Consider the following 18619-nt stretch of genomic DNA (forward strand, 5'->3'; position numbering starts at 1 on the left):
TCCACATGCTGTGGCCTTGATTACAAACCGAGCTCTAAACTTCCTCCTAAAACATGACACAGCTGCTCGTTTCCCAAAACAATAAAGTAACACAATAACGTTTCGAGATTTTCTCTGCTGTTGATCACAGACTGTATCGTCGCTATGGAAACTGTTCTTGGTACTTCATCATTACGATCACAATCTGGAAACACCCAATTTAAGGCCAAATCCATATAATTCTCTAATAAAGAAAATCTTACAAAATTCCTGAACTGTTTCTGTCAGTATCATTCTCTGTTCTGTTTCATTGAATTGCACCAATCAGCCTCTTTGCTCTTTCCCCGTTCGGATGTGACATTATAATTTTACACAAAACACCGACTCTCCAGGCAGCTTCCTCTTGTTGACAGGACGCTTGGCCAGCTCCCCTGCTCTTCCTGAAAAATCTAAATGTAAACAGTCACCACTTCCAGGGAAAAGAAATAAAACAAAATCAATCAAATCTTTAAATAACCACATGCAGCGGGAAATTCACCCTCGCAATCTAGTTCTAGTGGTAAAAATATATATATAAAAAAAAATACAAATGAACAAAATATATGTGATTGTTTTCCACTTCATCACAAAGTGAACATGTCTGCTACACAAGCTTACTGCTCCCTAGAACATGAGACGTGAAAGTGAACTATAACAACTATATGGAAACTGAATGAAAACAATAGACTGCATACAACCCATACAAGAGTATACAACCACATCTTTTATACCAACACATTCTACGTAGCTTAGAGCACCTAAAGTCAAAAATGACCTTTAAGCAATGTTCCATGGAACGTCATCTCCAACTGAATACAGACAGAACATATGAGCCATTTTCCTGTGCTCACAGTTCAACCTTTACAGAATCCATAAAAAATAGTTTTAGTTTTCCACAAGGTGCTTTATTTCCAATGAGCAACGGCCCAGTGAAACTAAAGCTGACAAAGCCTCACTGTCAGTGGCTTCGATTTTCTGTCCAAAACTGACAGAGTCCGAGAGAAAACTACCCAAGCCCGACCAGAACCCAACAGGTGTTGTGTATTTTATGTCCACACCCAACCCAAGCACCCCCCCCCCCCCCCATTATAGACATATGCAGTGTTAAAGATCAAGTAGAAAGCTCATGCAAACTGATGGAGGCCAAGCTCTATGTATTTTTTCCAATTATAATGATTTTTCAATGAAGAGACCTCACAAGGACAGATAACAACACAGGATCTGATAGAACAATTAAGTCCGGTTTGATAACTCCTGATTGATGGAATCCAAAAATAGACGCCTCTGTCCGCAGATATACGTGAGCGTGTGGGAATGTAGAGCAGCCAGAGGAAGTTCAGCCTAGTCTGACCTGATAAGGAGGCAGAATGAATCCCAGGGTGATTGTGGTCCCCTCCAGGGAGCTGGTCATTTCACAGAGGTCACTGCATTTGGAGTGAAATCATAATATGTGTTTTCAATTTTTGCCCTGTAAAGACAATGGAGCGCTTTTCAGAGACGGGAAGCTGGGATCAGTGGAGGCAAACCTCGATAAGTTCTCCTCCCTGCAGTCTGCCACAAGAAACAGCGCTGCCGAGGCACGCTCCAGCTCCAGCTCCAGCGTCTGGCCATAATCCCAACAGTGGTAACGTTTTTACAAGCGGCTGTGGCTACAGGCCTGTTTCTTCAAAGGCCACTGTTTTGCTTTGCAGGGCTTCAAAGTGAGCTTCAGGGGAGGCAGGCGCAGGGGCTGTGTGGTCTTTCTGGATCATAGGCTCAATTTAATCTCCTTCAGCTCCTGCTTGATTTCCTTTTCTGGACAATCAGGTTCTCTTCTGAAAAGGCCTCAACTGAGCCAGGAAGTTAAGCAGTAGCTCATACATGCTGGAGATCCCAACAGTCCGTCAAGATAAAGAGCAAAGTCATGTCCGGAAAAAAATTAGATAGTGAACGCTCTGTTCAAGCCTTTTTTTTTGCTGGATTGAATGTCATCAAAGGTTCACTTATGTAATATCTCAATTGTTCACTTAAAGATGAGCTTGCATATTGTCCTTTTTTTATCATGTGAAACCAACAGAGTCAAACTAAATGAAGTAAACGGGTCAAACAAGGGAAGGAAACATTTCAAACAACTACTGCTTTTACTGATTTCCTCTTTTTCGAGTTGACTTCACCGATGCGGGATTAATGCACCTTCCTCTACGTCACACCTACAGCACACAGCCAGCACTGATGCACACAGACACTGCCAATCACGTCACGGCATCAATGGATGGAAGCTCACAGATGGAAAGGTTCTGCAAAGGTCACCAGTGTCTGATGTGACTCTGTGTGTTGCATTCATGTTTAATCCTTGCGAATACAAATGCTTAGAAATTTAATTCAGTTAGTTCAGTTGTGGGGAAATAGCAAATTCCTCCTATTAAACCCTGTTATGTGCACGTATGAAACAAGAGAGTCTGGCCGGAGCTTCCTGTGTGATCAATAACTGGATGCCTATGCTTTATTTAATAGAGTTTGGTCAGCTGCCTTGAAGAGTATGAAAATGTATAATGTCCAAATGTAATTACTTTGAAAGGCTACAGTCTTTCTGTCTATAAACTGAGTCCAACATCCTTTTCAATTCAGCACAAACGCTTGTGCCAACAGAGTCTCACTCAGTGTTTTCCATCCAGAAAAACCTAAACAGGCTTTATCTGACCTGACCTCTGACCTCTTAGAATCACATGAATCAGAGTAATAACACATGTGCATCCTGTTTTGAGGCAGAATACTCAGACGTGATGCTGGTAAAAGTGGTTTCAGAGGGTCGGGTCCCACTGTACATCATCAGGACCCTGTTGGTTTGTGTTTTCCTGTTCTTTCTTACAAAGGGACTAAACCACTGTCATGTAAAAAGGGCCCTTTGTCCGTGTCCTCTGCTACCTGATCACTATTGATCCACTCTCTCTTTGGAGTGCAGCAGAGAAACAGATGGCTGGGACCTCCAACTGCTCACTGCAGCCCTCTGCGATTATCTGCCAACACCCCAGAGAATTGATGGAACAGCAGTTGTGAGCTGCTGTCAGACCTTTTCCTGCAAGTTTCGGGAGGAGCTCTGTATCAGAACGTAAATGTCTGAGCCAAAATCCACAAAAAGAACAACATCTTTTTATTAAAAAGAGGTGTCAGACACGTAGAAGATAAAGACATAGAAGTCGACTTGGAAAGACGAGATTCAAGCTTTTTTGGTGATGAGCGCAGATGCTGGTGTCATGCAAAAACGTGTGATTTCCACAGCATGATTTATGGATTATGTCCTGCCTCTTGCGTGCTCCAGCCATGCTCCACCCAGGCACCCCCCCCTGGCCTGAATGTTCCTGACATTTCCCAGTTGTATTCATAAATAGAATTCATGTCAGACAATAGCCCTTTGAGATGAATTGTAATTTGTGAATATGGGCTATACAAATAAAATTTGATTGATTGAATAGCTTTACACACTGTCTATTTAATACACTATAAATTCAACAATCTGTATCAAAGGCAATGCACAAGACTCTTAACCATATGCTTTGAAGAATGACTTGTGATATAAGCCGGTGGTGCTGGGTGGAGGAAGAAGAGGAGGAGCAGCCAGCTCAGCAGTATGCAGACACTCCTCAGGACAGTGACACACAGACTCATTTCAGCCCGTGGCCGCTGAAAGGCTTCCATTGACGTGTAAAACAGCAAACAGAATCTCAATGTGATTGTCTTTCAAATGAGAAGATAATGGCGCTCCACCTGACTGAAGATGACCTGGGGCAGAAGGTCTGAGTCAATAAAACCTCCTCTTACAAATGGGCCACGGACACGTTGGAGCCTGCAGAGACACTCACACAGTATTTCTCCGCACTTAAAAAGCCATTCATTCTAATTGAAATGTTGCATAGTGATTTATCAGATGGTCCAAACACAAGTGCGTCATTTCTAATAAATGCTTTAAAAGTCTATTAGTCCATGTTTCTTTGACAGTGGTTTTGTCGATATATGAATATTATTTATGATCTCCTACACTACTGTATGTATTGCTTTATTTCCTGTACAAAAAAGTAAAAACCACGTACATTAAATGGATCCTACTGTAAGTCCATACTGGTGTGTAGAGTGGAACTGGGACACAGCTGTAACATCTACGAATATGTCACTGACAAGTTTCAATTCAACATGAGCTTATGGCTCTGGATGTAAACTGGGATCAATGTGCCCTTTGGTGTTACGTCCCAATTTGTAGCAATCGATCAGCTGCTTTAGTAATCAAAGGTCACTCTCATTGGCTGTGTGCTGTAATGCAGTGTGGAGAGATGTAATGTATTGGTCACAGTAGCTTGTTATTGATATGTGTGAGTCAATACGATGTCCATTCCTTGTCAGAAGTTAAAAAGCTGTTACTTTATCTGACGTCAGACACAAGCAGGTGAAACAGACACAAGACTTTCATACGGGTCACCGGGCATCAAACACTAAATGGGGCACAGTGATGCTGCATCCACTCAGTTACAAGCAGAGGAAATTCTCAATTATTTTTTATTTCGACAATAGTGCATAAACAGTATGGAAAGGTACTACAACTAAACATATATAATTATTTTTAATTATATATTATTTTCCAGAGATGATTGAGCCTTCAGCCCTCGAACCACTCTGACTTTTGCCATATGTTTAAAGGGAATTAAGGGGAAATAATCTGGAGGTAAAGCAAACACTTAGCATAAGATCAATAACTAACACCCATTAGTAAATGGGTAAATAACCCTGCAGCCACAACCTGTTAGCGCAGAATAACTGTTCTAATTCCTCTTTCTTTTCCATTAGAGAACACAGATATGTGCACATAGCAGTATGGAAAAGATCTATAGATGTAATAAACCAAGTTCTGGCAAATGTTGCTCTGCACATTTTCCAGAATTTTTCCTGTTGGCCCCCAAGTCAAATATTTACTTTGACGATTTGAAAAAAATAGGATACAAATGTCAGGAAAATATACAGCGAGTGAGTTGATGACGTTTCGGACAGCAGGGATCAAAAACTGGGGATTGGTAAATATCTACGGATAAGAAAAAGAGGAGCCCCGTAGAAGATGCCAAAGACGATGCATGAACTTGAGCTGCCCTGAATTTTATAAACTGCTCATTTAAAAACTGCGGCCTCCGTCTTAGTTGTAACATTTCAGACAAATATTATAAAGGGAATTATATTAAAGGGCCTAAAATATTGAATCAGTGGCTACATAATGCTTAACAACTGAGGCTTAAGCTGCAATGATAGTGAACAGCAAGCTAACATAGGCCAATTGAGCCAGTTAGCAGGACATGCTAAAATCTGCTGACATTAGAACAGAGTATGTAAATACATACATTTATGCATTTGCTCTTTTAGTTTTAATTTTTTTGTAAAGTTAACCCACTAAAAAAAAGACAGGCCTCTATTTAATTGATGTATCACTTAGAGCTCCGTGTGAAGTCCAAAGTTGGACAGGCAGCTGTGCCGGGGTGAAGGTTTTGTGAATGGTCAATTAGAAATGCCCTTTTTTAATATTGTGAATGCTTTCTTTTAAACTATGGGCACAGGTCAGGGTCAGTTATATGGAGCAGTGCCTCTGACAGGTAGGGATTCATTGCCTTGCTCAAGGACTCTTCAGAAAAGTGATTCCAGCTTCAGGTCTGAACCCTGAGCTCACTTATTTAAATGCAGTCCTGTTATATTGTTTCTCATGAAAGACTCTGGCCTCTGTCTTAAATATGTCGAATATGAGGGTTAGGATTTTAAACTGAGCTGCTAATGACCAAGTGACTTTTTATTTGGCTAAATGGGGAACATGTGTGTTGAAACTCTGAGCAACACTGCATGAATGTAACTGTTTAAAAGATCTGGATGGACATTATTCAGAGGGCTTTTATTTAAATGATCTACTGTTGTCTGTGCGTGAGTTTGAACCCTCTGATCTAATGCACTAAATGCAGATTCCCCTGTTGACGACACAAATGGGAACAAACTGAATAAAGGGGAACTTTAGAGCAGCACTTGTGGAACAGTGCAATATAAACCAACAGATGACTTAACAACATAAGGCCAAACGCACAATACAGACAACAACAACAGAAAAAAAATAACAGAAGGCACAAGCCGCCTGTGTTGATCACAGATTACTCATTATCCCGTGAGCACTATTCATGTCTGGGGTCTTGAGTTACAAACTGCACAATGCAGCTCCATGCCGCAGCTCCCGGAGGAGTACTGAGGAGCCGTGGATCGTGTTCACCCTGTTCCTTTACCGGCACAGTCCCAGGAAACCAACAGATTTAACCACATGCGAGGGAAATCTCCCCCTTTGTTGTTCCCTGTCCCCCCCCCCACGTAAGCCAGCCCTTGTTATTTGTGTGACAGATGTGTGACCCCCAATTATAAAAGTGCACTCAAATCACGCTCAAGGAGCTGCAGGTCTGGCTGTCCACATGCGAACAAACATATTTTTCCAAGTTGTGAATGAAATGTTTTTAGAAACAGAGATTAGAGAAGGTGAACACACAAACCAAAGTCCCTGCCTCCTCCTGGTGCTCCACAGACCATACGACCGCATCACGTTAAGCGCTCTCTGGGAAATCTGGTTTCAATACATTGCTTCCTGTGAAGGCAGGAAATAGACGTCATTTCTGCAGGCAATTAACAAAGAACCAGTGTGAGCGTTGACCTTGGAGTGGCTTCCTTGAGATCAGGAGCCTTGCCTCCGACGCTGCTAATTCAATTAGTTGCTGAAAGGGCAAGTTGGAGAACCGGGGCACAGGGGGAGCGTGAAAGGGCACGAAGTTAAGACCAGTGTGTGGTGGATGTGTGCACAGACACGGAACAGGGAGTATTTCCATACAAGCAGGCAGCCCAGGAGACAAAGACAGCATGGGCTGGTATGTATTGGGCAAGCTCCTGCAGGGGTTGAGGATGGAGCTATTTAATACCCAGCTGAACATGTCCTCCTCTGTCCTGACCCTCAGGTGGAGTTTTACCGAGGCTGCAGCTCAGTTATAGCTGCAGCAGAACTCATTAATCTTTGCTGCTCTTGAAATACCCTTTTATGTTTTCTGAGGTTTTTGTTTCCTGCAATAACACGACCGGTCTGCTGAGGTGAACTGAGGCTACTAACTGTACAGCCTCTTCCAAAGACTTCCTTTCCGCACAGTCACTAACTTCTGTTTGGTGCTGGGCAGCTATTGGAAGCAACACTGATGAGAACAGTTGGAGTGAACTGAAACAAGTTGTTAAGTTATAAAACTGAGGTAATGAGATAAAAGACGGGAAATGCTTTATAGAGCTTGGGAAGCTGAGTCAGTTGAACCACTGATTATCAATGTTTTAAACTAGAGCAGGCCATACACCTCAATCAAGGGCCAAGTGAGAAGTCATGGCCTTTGAATGTATGTATATCGCTGTGGGGGGGTTGAGGAGTCTCTGTGAGCACCTCCACGTGAACCAGGGAGAGAGGATCGGCACAGCGGAGACTAGCTGGCCAATCAACTCTCCATGGATTCAAAAGGCGGCAGCAGAGGGACACAGAGAGAGACACAGGGACACAAGGACTGATACGCACATGAGCTAAGCTCATAGAGGGGACACACACACGGAGAGACTGCTAAGGTGCCAGCTGAAAAGATGGAACGCCAGCAGAAACTGCTGGCAAGTTTATGTTTAGATTTTGGAGACATTATGTTTGACATTCTGAAATAAAATGTTAAAGCCCGAATGGTTTGTCTCTGGCTGTTGTGGGGAGGACCCGGTGGCATCGCCATATGCCACTGTTGTTATTATATCAAATGAGCTGAAAAGTTAAGTGAGTCACAACAAAAAAATAATTCTTCCTTGAGATGACAACAATTACAAGTAAGGTGCATACAGTTTTTAAAGATGGATGACGGGTTTCCACTTCCTCCCACTATCCAGAAATACAGCCAAAATATACTAGATCCAAATGCTGCCATCTTGCACATTTGGAGCCAAAGTCTGGAACCATATATGATCTGGAGATTGAGTTACTGAAAAAATGTATCCATGTCCAATCGTCAACATGTAGGAGGTTTATGACCTGCCACCAAATGGCTATGAAGATACTGTGGGTTCACATTTTGGGAGAAGCCATGTTGTCCATCGTTATATACAGTCTATGGCAAAGTAAAATAATACTCCAGCTACTTAGACTATATAATAAGACTATATAACATTGTCTATACAGATTTTATTGCAAGTTTTTCTGGCCATTTTATAAAAAGTTCATCTCAGGGTGTTTGACAAACTTGTTCCCTCTTTAATGCCATGTGCCTTGCTCCCCCAACGGAAAAACAAACACTGGGAGAGAAGTGATACTAAAGAGCTGCAGCATTGAGCCGACCAGCCCTCATTTGTTTACATATTTCTGCCTCCATATGGAGAACAGCGGCAGCGGGGGGGGGAGCCAGGGGAACTTCCTATTTTGGGAAACAGCTGCTTTAAAGCAACAATTTCTGGAAAATATTTGGTGTGGTGGGAGAACAGGGAGTCGCTTATTTGAGTTTTATAGTGTGAGTAAAGCAGGTGTGAGGAGACAGAGAGGCCACGTCTAAAACATCTGATTCAAAAGCCTTGAATCAAAGCAATCATCTCACTCGCTCACTTTTCTTTGCCAGAGTTGGAACAGTGAAGGTCCCGTTACTGCAAAAAACGCAACGCTGTGATGTGGTAAACGCTGGACGGACACTGGGTGGGCCACTACCAGTGAGATGTGAGTGCTGTTACTTGATATTAATGAACTGAGGCTGATCTCGGTAAGGGTGAGGTCCGAGTCATTGCAAAAGTAAGCCGAGCTCTTGATAGTGCATGTCTGATCCGTGATATTCAACAGCTGCACGTCTGCAGCAGCTTTAAAGTCTGTCTAATAAAACCTCAGATCTTGGAAAGATTAGAGATACAAGAGACTGTTAACCGGCTTGTTGCTTTTGTTTCTGCTTTTACAGCTGTGGACGGACTTCAGCCATTTTAAATAATTCATATTTACATCCCTTTTACCATTTACATATTTCTGTGCATAGGACTGAAAAGTGGTTACCCTATTGCAGGGCTCAAAACGTGCAAAGAGTTATGAAAACCGAGCCTCCATACAGTCCTTAAACATTATGCTCTCGCTTTTCTCGGTGAGGTCATGTCTAGACCATTAGTGAGACACGGGAGATCACTGGAAAAGACAAGCATGCTTAAAACATCAATAAACATCACCCAGGAAGCTGCAGAGAATATGAGCCCTTGACTCTAGACGGGAACATGAATGCATATTGAATATCATGGAAAAAAGAAGAAAGTATTGATATTCAATAGTTCAAAATTGGTTCAATTGTCTTTACTTTGAACAAATAACTATTCATAATTTTATCCTATGAATCGTGTTCTCAAAGTTTAATCTGTGACGTACTGAAGAAATAACAAACTAAAGCTGTTTCAGACACATATGATGAAAGTGGCAGGAGATGGTCCGAGTAAGACGTGTTCACATGAACAGTACCATGTCCAGGTGAAGGATGGAGCCTGGGTAAAACAAGCAGGAGGCAGAACATGTTTTTCTTAAAACCAGCTTCAGCCGACATCGCCACAAGCTTTCACCTTGTTGTCTTTCCAGGTTGACATCTTAGTCTGCATCTTCTACATGTGCGGCACCTTATTTTTCATCCTGAGATAGTTGTATTCTTCCAGTATTGCAGCCACTATGTGTTTGAAATGTCATCAACACGCCAACTGGCTCGGAACATTTTTAGAAAATGTCCAGAGCATATGGCTCAGACATTCATATTCTCACATCTGTAAAACTTTGGGAAATGCATGGACTCTGAAAGCAGCTTATGTAATGGCGGACACTTTTTTGTTGGCACAGTGCAGCTTACATACGTTTGTGATAAGATCATATCAACCAGATACTTTTAAGGATGGACAAATTGGAATAATTTATCTCACTGCAACAACTGATGCCATTCGATGCTTCTGACTAACTTCCAATGTCCAATTGTCTAAGATATGTCCCTAACTCCCTAAACACCGGCCCAGAGCCTCAGAGATGCCTTGTTTTCCTCCGGTGGTGTCCTGCCTCTGCTCTTTGTCCTCTGCTGAGCGGCACAAAGCCTGAACGCTGATGCTGCAACACTGAAATAAGCCTGGTAGAGCCTGAGACTGGAAAATTGAACGTCTTCCCATCCCTCTGACTACATGATTCCACACTGGAGTCTAAACCCTCTGGCTGGTGATGATGTCAGGTACTCTGTCTGTGTGAACGCAATCAATCACTGAGTGGATCCAATGCTGCACGCTGCTCGGACAATGTTGTGCTTCGTCGAGAAAATATTAGAAGACATGGCAAAAATGTGTGAGAAACACTTTGACCGATTTGACACTTGACAACTGTGAGAACACCAGGGTCTTTGTAGAAAAGTAAGAGGGCATGTGTGGAACTTCAGGACTGCACAGCTGCCTCTGTCACCACGGCAGCCTTTTATGCAGCTGCAGCATTTTTGCCCCGTAACCAAAGCTGAAACCAGACCTACACTGTCTCAGAGCCCCCTGTCCCTGCACCCTCACGTCCCGCGGGACGGAGTTACCCTCACACGCTGACCCCCATTGACCCCTGTCTGTCAGAGGTGCAGAGCCCTGAGTGAGAGAGCTGGGGAGGGCAGCTCCAGTGTCTGAGCTGAGAGGTAACATACTGAGGCCTGGGCGAGGGCAGCAGGAAGATTGGACCACGTATACTTTCAGGATTGACCCAAAATAATAACCCATGGATTTGCTTGGTTGGAAGCCATTTTGTGTCTTTGTTTTAAATGTAATATGAAGATTCTGCCATTATGGTTCTCTCAAAACTCCTACAAAATACCTAGACTGTGTCTGAAACCACTCACTTATCAATATATAGTGCCATATAGATAGTTTATAATTTATAGTTGTGTCTGAATGTTTAGTAAAGATTTTAGACCCAATAGTTGTTTCTCAATGCATCGTGAACAAATGGTTGTTCAACCGATGGTCACTAACGGAGCAATATCGACCATCATGCATTGCACTTGCGGCGGAGAGACGAAAGGAGCGAGGGCAGCAGGAACAACCCGACCTGTCTTATAATGTAATAGAAGTTTATTTCTTAATTTGAAGAAGAACATTCAACATGCTGTGTTACATTAGAGTCCTCATACTAAGTGTTAAATAAACTTCTAAAATTTACTCTAGGATTTTCTATCGTCCGGTAGTGTTATTGTTGTACGTCATAATCCTGACAATGATGTCATGACCGGTGTGGAAAAAAAGCAAAGATTTTTGTTATTTTTCCCAATGAGCTCACTATACTGTATGGTCCTCTATATAGAAGTCACTATAGTGAAGTAGGAAATTGTGAGGGAGGGATGATGTCGTATAGCAGCATAGGATCATGGAAGTTCCAATCGTGTTCACAGATGAGGAGAATTAAAGTGGTATTCGTATTACGCAAACAAACGACAATAAAGCGACGAGCGACCAATACAAACAGTGGAAGGCTAAAACAGCTAACTTGCTAACTAACTAACAGTGTTTTTTTTTTCTCTTGTTCAGACATCGTTAACCCTGGAAGTACAAAATATGACAGATTTAAATTGAGACAAAAATTACACTTGTCTTCATTTAAACATTATAGGAGACATTTTAGATCATGTAAGTACACAAGTCAACAAAAAAAAAGTTATATAGGTGTAGTTAGGAAGCTGGAAGTAGGGGGGCTGAGGGGGCTGCAGGACCCCTTACTAGTGAGGGAATTCAATTACAGGGCAAACATTCTACTAAACAAATCAGTGAACGATTTGGATTTGAATAGTAGTAATAGTGAGACTAGAGATCTCTAGACATTTTAATGAAGAGCGATAGACAATATTGAACCTCGTCTGACCTCATACAACAATTTGACCCTAAAAGACTCTTGACTTACGAGAACAACCCTCTTTCTTTTAGGTTTGAATATAAGTTGCCTTGAATTCACTTAATTTGTATAAACACAGAAGCAGACATTTGTTACTTACCTGCACTTAAAAACCAAGAGGATTATATGGAGCCGGCTAAAGACCTGGCTTATATGCAAGTGATTGAGAGTCAGCAGTGGTCTGTTTCTCTGAGAGCACTGATTCATGCCCTAATGCTCTCCAGCCAGAGAGGAAATAAGTAAATCTACAAAGGACTCAACAGATTTATCCACTAAGCAGACAGGCTTAAAAATGTAAATGCAGATACAGTAGGAGTCTGTCAGGCCGTATAAAATGCCTCAGTCAGGTCCTGGAGGTGACTGCCTGCGACAACAAGTGTGACTCAAAATGGCCCGTGGGTGTACAGAGCCGTTACTCACCTTGAATTTCCGGGGCTGGTTCGGCTGGCACATAACAATCCTCTGGATAGCCAGGTTGATGAAAGCTGATCGGTAAAACTTGGTGTCCTGGTGACCCAGCACCACTTTGTACAGCTCCAGGCACATCAGGCCTGCCACTGCCGCTGTCGTGGTGGCTATGGCCGGGATGATCCGTCCAGCGATGCGCTTACTCTGTGAAGGAGACAGAGAGGAGTTCACTTTTAACAAGAATTCAAGATCATCATTGTAATCAAATTCCACTGGGATGATACGAGCATATTCTTTTGTTTTTCAGTAGAGTAAGAGTATCTAAGATTTGTGGCTGAACTAATGTCGATGTGTGTGTTCAATTTGGTGCAACTTGATTGGATTTGAGGGAACTTTTCTCTGGGCTCTACTGAGTGGCATTCTTGTTTTATAGAATCAAACAACTCCCATTGTGCTCCACTGCTTTTATTTTACAGCAATGATTTTAAATAGAAAACACAAGGTCAGGTCATAAGATATATTGCATTGTTATACAGGATCCTACGCCATCAAGTAGCAACCTTATGTTTTGAACTTGCATTTGAAATGTGAAAAGCACATGAATAAATTTGGCCTCCGAAGAGGGGGTGGCCAGTTATTAAACATAAATTCAGTTTTGGAAATATATCCTAATAATTACATTTACAGTATTTACAGTAACTGATATTGGGATGAGTGTGTAGGTACAGTATAATGTATGAACCCATTTATGTCAACAGGACTAAAGGGTGAGTCAGGGTAAAGTTATTCCCGAACAAGATGCAGCATGTGGTCTCTGCACGATTACAAAAGGTAACCCTCTTTTGTCTCCCCTCACTCAGCAGCACCCATCCCCCCCCGCTCTCTGCGTCTGCAGCAGCGGCTGGTACAAGGCCTGGCTCAGGTGTCACCTCCCAGGCGACAGGTAAAGTGCTGTGATTAGTTCTCTTCCCGGAACAATGGGCGAGCAGGCCGTTTCTGTGGCTTTGGGGCAGGTGTGTGCAGCACTGACTCAATACATGACCCTGAGGGAGACGGGGGGGGGGGGGGGTCTGTGACATTTTTTTTTTCAAATCCGTACCACCTTCATCTTTCTTTCCTCTTATGTTTTCTATCCTTCAGCGCAAGGTTATTAGATGATGTAGTGAAAATGTTGACCTGGAGGCGATCTGCTGGCGGGATGTCGTAGTTCTCGGCCCTTAGATTAGAAGCTGCGACGATGTAGTCCATGTGGAAGTTACTGTCGTCATCCTGTGCCAGATCAGATGTTAAACACATATCAGTCATCCGTATTAACAAGGATTGAAACACAGCAACAAAACGTACACACAGCTCTGATATTATTTTCTTTAATTCCAGGTTTGAAACTCCACATTCGGTATTGGCTACATTAGTGCTCGGAGGCCTGACATCTCCTGTGATGTTTGCCCGCTTTGAGCTTTGAAGGCTTTGTCGTTTCATCCGTTCAATCACTCTAATACGTGACTCGGTCACCCCATTAGAATGCAGTGGAAATCAGATTTCTGTTGTGATGGTCTTGGCCAGTGAGGTCATGCCTCTTCTGCTGCGGCTGTACAAAGGCAAGGAAGGGGACTGTCACTCAGGGATGGCTTTGGGGATTGTGAGGACGCTCCGAGCTGGCAACCCGATGCCTCTGAATCCCTCCTACACACATTCCATCTATCCACAGCCTGACCTGGGCATGTGGGGATAAAAATGAAGAAGAGGGCGAGGGGATCTCATTTTTTTATTCAAGACATCCGATATGTACCTGACTTACCTCATAAGCCTTCATTACTGCTTGAACCTGAGTCACTGAATGCTTCACCAGAGCCTTAATCAAGCAGCCTGAAAGCAGCGCTCACTCACCTTTGCAGCTACAGTAACTACATCTTTCCTGTGGCGCTTGCTCTTTGTTGAACATGGACCTCCCCACACCCTAAAGTAAAGAGTTTTCCATTGGGCCAATATTGTAGCATTATTATTTGCATATGAGTGGAGGGTTGTATAACTTTATCTCAGTCCGTGTGTACATAATCACATTTGTTAATAAATATTAATCTGTAAATGTGTGCTGGGATTTGCAAATGTGTACATTAATCTGTAAACATGTGAACACGACATTTTCAAGTGTATTGAGAGTTTTACATGTTTAGACGAATCTGTAAATGCATGCACAGGTCTACACGTTTATAAAACCTAATGAAGTCCATTCAGAGACGGATGAGCTGTTGAGTGATGTGTAAAAAAGAAAAATGGTGACGAGTTGGTAGACGAAAGCACAAAGGACCTGTCATAGAGAGAAATCTGCCCTGAAGGGTCCGAGTGTGTCACTTCAAAGATGAGGCTCGACACAGTTGAGGGGAGAAAATTCTCTTTCCACTGCATCTCTCATAAACCAGTGTTATCACAGCTCTCACATTGGCCCATTCAGAAATAAATCGGTTCCATGTGTGTTGGCTGACCGAACTGTTCTTATTACTACTTTTGCAAACAGGATGTACAGTTCCAAAATATACATCTTAGCTCCAGGGTGTTAACACAGTGAACACAGAAGCTCTGTGTTGGGGCACAGCTCCGATTCAGGTCACTGAGGACCCCCCCCCACCAAAAAGACATACTCTGAAAGCGCCCATAGACTTGAGAGTCGCTCCCTGGAAAAGGCTCAGCTGCCACTCTGTCTACGGCATCTGTGGCGTGTGCAGCCGAGCTGTCACTACACTCTGGTCCTACCTTCTCAAAGTCGATGGGGTTCATCCGCGTGGCAGAGCCTTTCAGAGATGGTGAGGCCAACTTTCCTTTCAACTCGTCAAGTCGAGCTTTTTCTGGTGCAAAGAGGCAGAGATAGAAAATAAAAGATGTCCTGGGAGTAGGTGAGGTAATAACAGGAAATAAAAGCAAGGGGTAATAGCTCACCTGCGTCATCACTTTCATTTTCCTTGCTCTCCTGCATCTCAGTGTCAGTGAGATGAATCTTTACGGAGGAGCTGGGAGTGAAAGATGGGACCTGGACAGCTTCTAAGATTGTTCTGATAGAGGCTTCATCTCTTTTCCCTGGGATCCCATAGATGTGTCCGTAGAGATTTGCTGCTGCCACCACATACTCCATATGTGTCTTCTGAAACACAAGATCCAAATATATTAATAATCCGCACACCAGTTATCGGCACGGCTAGCAGCTAACAGAGACTAAACTTTTCAAAACAATTTCTTATTGTTTTGTAAGGATGTATATGCACATTCAAATAGTTTGTAAACTTGTGTTATTGATGTACTTATGTACCCAGGTCTCCATGGAAAAAGAGATCTCTATGGGACTTACCTGTTTAAATAAAGGTTTAAAAAAATAATAATTTTAAATATATCATGCCACCAAAGGGAATTTAATTTACATTCATAAGGAAGACAAAACAATAGATGCACTGGAAAAAACTATGATAAAAATAATTATGGATTGAAATTGACAAGAGCAATGAGTCCTTAGAATATGATATTAAGGTAGTGCATTAAGGCCAATTAACTTCCAGTATACAAGCTGTAACCAAAGCTAACTTATACACACACACACACGCTAACAATTTAAAATTAGATACGCCTAAAAACGAATATGCTGCATTAAACAGAAATTACAGATACAAGACAATATGATAATGACAATTTAGTTTAAGTTGTGGATTTATGTCCAACAATTTTTTCTTTCCCAAGAAATGTTTTAATACATATTTAGCAATTAATATGACCAATATCCGACTTGGTGCAGTATGTAAATCATTGAGTATTTTACTCTTCAGTAGACTTTTCTAAATAAATGAAAACATAGCCCTGTCAAAAGTGAGATCGTTCAAAAAAGATAAGTTGGCAACATTTCCCACAGATGGAAAAGCAACAGGAAGTTGTGATGGAGATAAAACAGGGACGCCAGGAGGTGAAATATAATTCAGTGTGAAGAGATTTTCTTTCTCCCTACTATTAGAGCAACATAGGCCTCTGAATTACAGGATGAACAGTTTGATATAAGACAATCACCCCCTTTGTTAGTTTAGGTAGTTAGAATTGTTTACTATCTGCCTTTTATTGTCCATACACAGGTTGTGTTGCGTTCACAGCTCAGATAAGAATCCAGTTTATGGTCGGAGTGAGGAAGAGCCTCTATCAGAGCAGATAAAGAAGGAATGTGAGTGATCATCACTGAAAACTGTGGCTTTTTTCAGTCCCTCCTGTTTGGTGTTGAGGAACTGGACAGGAAACTACTCACGTTGCTCGGGTCAAAGGTCAGCGGATGAGGTTGTCTCTTCGAACCAGACCAAAAGGGGAGTCCAGTACTGGTCATCTAAAGAGAAGCAGGAGAAAACACCTTTATCCCAATGATCAGTAGCGGAAAAAGGCTTTAAACATAAATACAGATAACGATACAAGGGAGTGAATAGTTTTCTGATAATGACTTACCCACCGATAAATTCCCAAAAGCCTTATGTGAAAGAAATCGAGACTTTATTATAATTAACTTTATTATAAATAACTATAAGTAAGATTAAACACAAAAACGACCAAATATATATATTTTATATAAACATGAATGCACAACCTTCATTTCATTTTTATTCAGACAGATAAGTATATGTCTGGGAAAGAGTTTTATTTTTTTGTCTTTAGAGGTCGGGCTCATGACAGGAGTGACACAGTCATCTCACATAATGCATGGCGAGCACAGTATGTCAATTCATTTCCTGACAAAGCATCCTCCCTGTCTTTAGTTTTCTGGCAGAGCAGGAGGTCAGTAAATCTTCCCAGAGAACAGCCAGACTGATATTGTTATCACTCGTGTGGTGACTACACAATTTGTGAGTCCGATAACAACAAAGGGCCTGAGAGCTTTGATGTTGCCAAATGGCCCAAAAGCTGGGAAAGAGAGAGTCTCCTGGTGGTGCTGCTGGTGGCACTTTTCACTGTAGGGGTGTTTTCTATTGCAGCCAAAAGGCAACAACATTCTCCTTTTAATTGCCTGAGATGGCCTACAGGCAAAAACAGGGGCCAACAATGCTTTGTCCTTCAAAAGGCTGATTGGGAGTTTCTTCCTATCTAAATCACAAGTCTGTGGATAGAGGGTATCATATGCTGTACGTATTATAAGGACCTTTGAGGTAACTCTATGATTTGAGATTTGTTTGATGCAAGAATATCTAATAGTCGATAAGATGGTTAGGGTTAGGGTTATGACAAAACAGTACAATCACCACTAATGATTATACTGTATTGTATCTTGTACTATCTCTAAGTAAGTTTATGAATCATCAAACAGTACAAAAATACAAAAAAAATCAATTCACTGATTCATAAGTTGTAATCCATTTATTTTAATTTCTCCTAATATCTTAAACGTCTATTGCTTGATAATTAAACGACTGTAATTAATCAGCTGGAAAATAAATACAGCTTGTCTCAATTGACAATATGAGGCCTGTACACCAATAACTGAAAACCCTGAGATGCATAATTCAATATTGATCCAAATGTCTTTTTTCCAAACTCAGCCATGTGTCAAAGTGTAAACACAAATGCAGAACCATGGTCACTTGACATAACGGCGACTTTAGCGCGCGGCCGTGTGTCACGCCTGTGTGCCAGTATCTGTCAGGTTGGTGTGTAACCGTTAACTGACATTAACGGCCTTATCTTAGTTCCTCAGAGAGTCTGTGGTCAAAACTGACTTTCCAGGAGCACAATGCAATCACAATTGTCTGATAGGTAACCAGGTCAAAGAAAACCATGAAAAAAGAGAAACTACAAGTTGGAACAGTAACATTTCTGGGAGTTATTCGATGGGGTTTTGAGATAATATCCTTTTATTGTCGAAAGTCATATGTCATAGGTGAGTTCTTCTCAACAGTTTTACAGGGAAGTTAGTTTCCTGCTGGTTGTTCTTTTGTTCAGAGAGATCTGTTAAACCCTGTCGGGACAAACATGTATAGTGAGGGTAGGGTCCTGTTTCTGGACTGAGGCTGGGGGTTAGTGAGGGTCTGTTTAGGTTGTTACTGAGCCGCCCCCCCCAACCCCCAGATGTGACAGCAACGTGTGACATCACTCTGTCTGCATGCTTCACCAGATCCCAATCCCTCAGAGCGGCTGCAGAGATATTTATCAGCAATGGCCTTTCAGTAGTTCAGATTTCAAGCAAAACGATAAAATGTCAGCCCGACTGAGCCTGGAGAAAAATGATGCATTACTTCA

At 42.0% G+C, this 18619-nt stretch overlaps 1 protein-coding gene across 1 annotated transcript in view; it reads right to left on the reverse strand.

Annotated features, from left to right (window-relative positions):
- The window catches only part of uba7 (ubiquitin-like modifier activating enzyme 7), a 33575-nt gene that overhangs the window by 6282 nt on the left and 8674 nt on the right, over nucleotides 1-18619 (reverse strand). The window contains exons 17-21 of the mRNA XM_062403573.1: nucleotides 16647-16721; nucleotides 15308-15509; nucleotides 15125-15216; nucleotides 13550-13642; nucleotides 12386-12577 (exon numbers count right to left, since the gene is read on the reverse strand). Of these exons, the coding sequence (XP_062259557.1) occupies nucleotides 12386-12577; nucleotides 13550-13642; nucleotides 15125-15216; nucleotides 15308-15509; nucleotides 16647-16721 (654 nt within the window). The remainder of the gene's footprint in view (nucleotides 1-12385; nucleotides 12578-13549; nucleotides 13643-15124; nucleotides 15217-15307; nucleotides 15510-16646; nucleotides 16722-18619) is intronic.

This window comes from Platichthys flesus, chromosome 2 (genome assembly GCF_949316205.1).
Source record: "Platichthys flesus chromosome 2, fPlaFle2.1, whole genome shotgun sequence".
Classification (NCBI taxonomy): Eukaryota; Metazoa; Chordata; class Actinopteri; order Pleuronectiformes; family Pleuronectidae; genus Platichthys; species Platichthys flesus.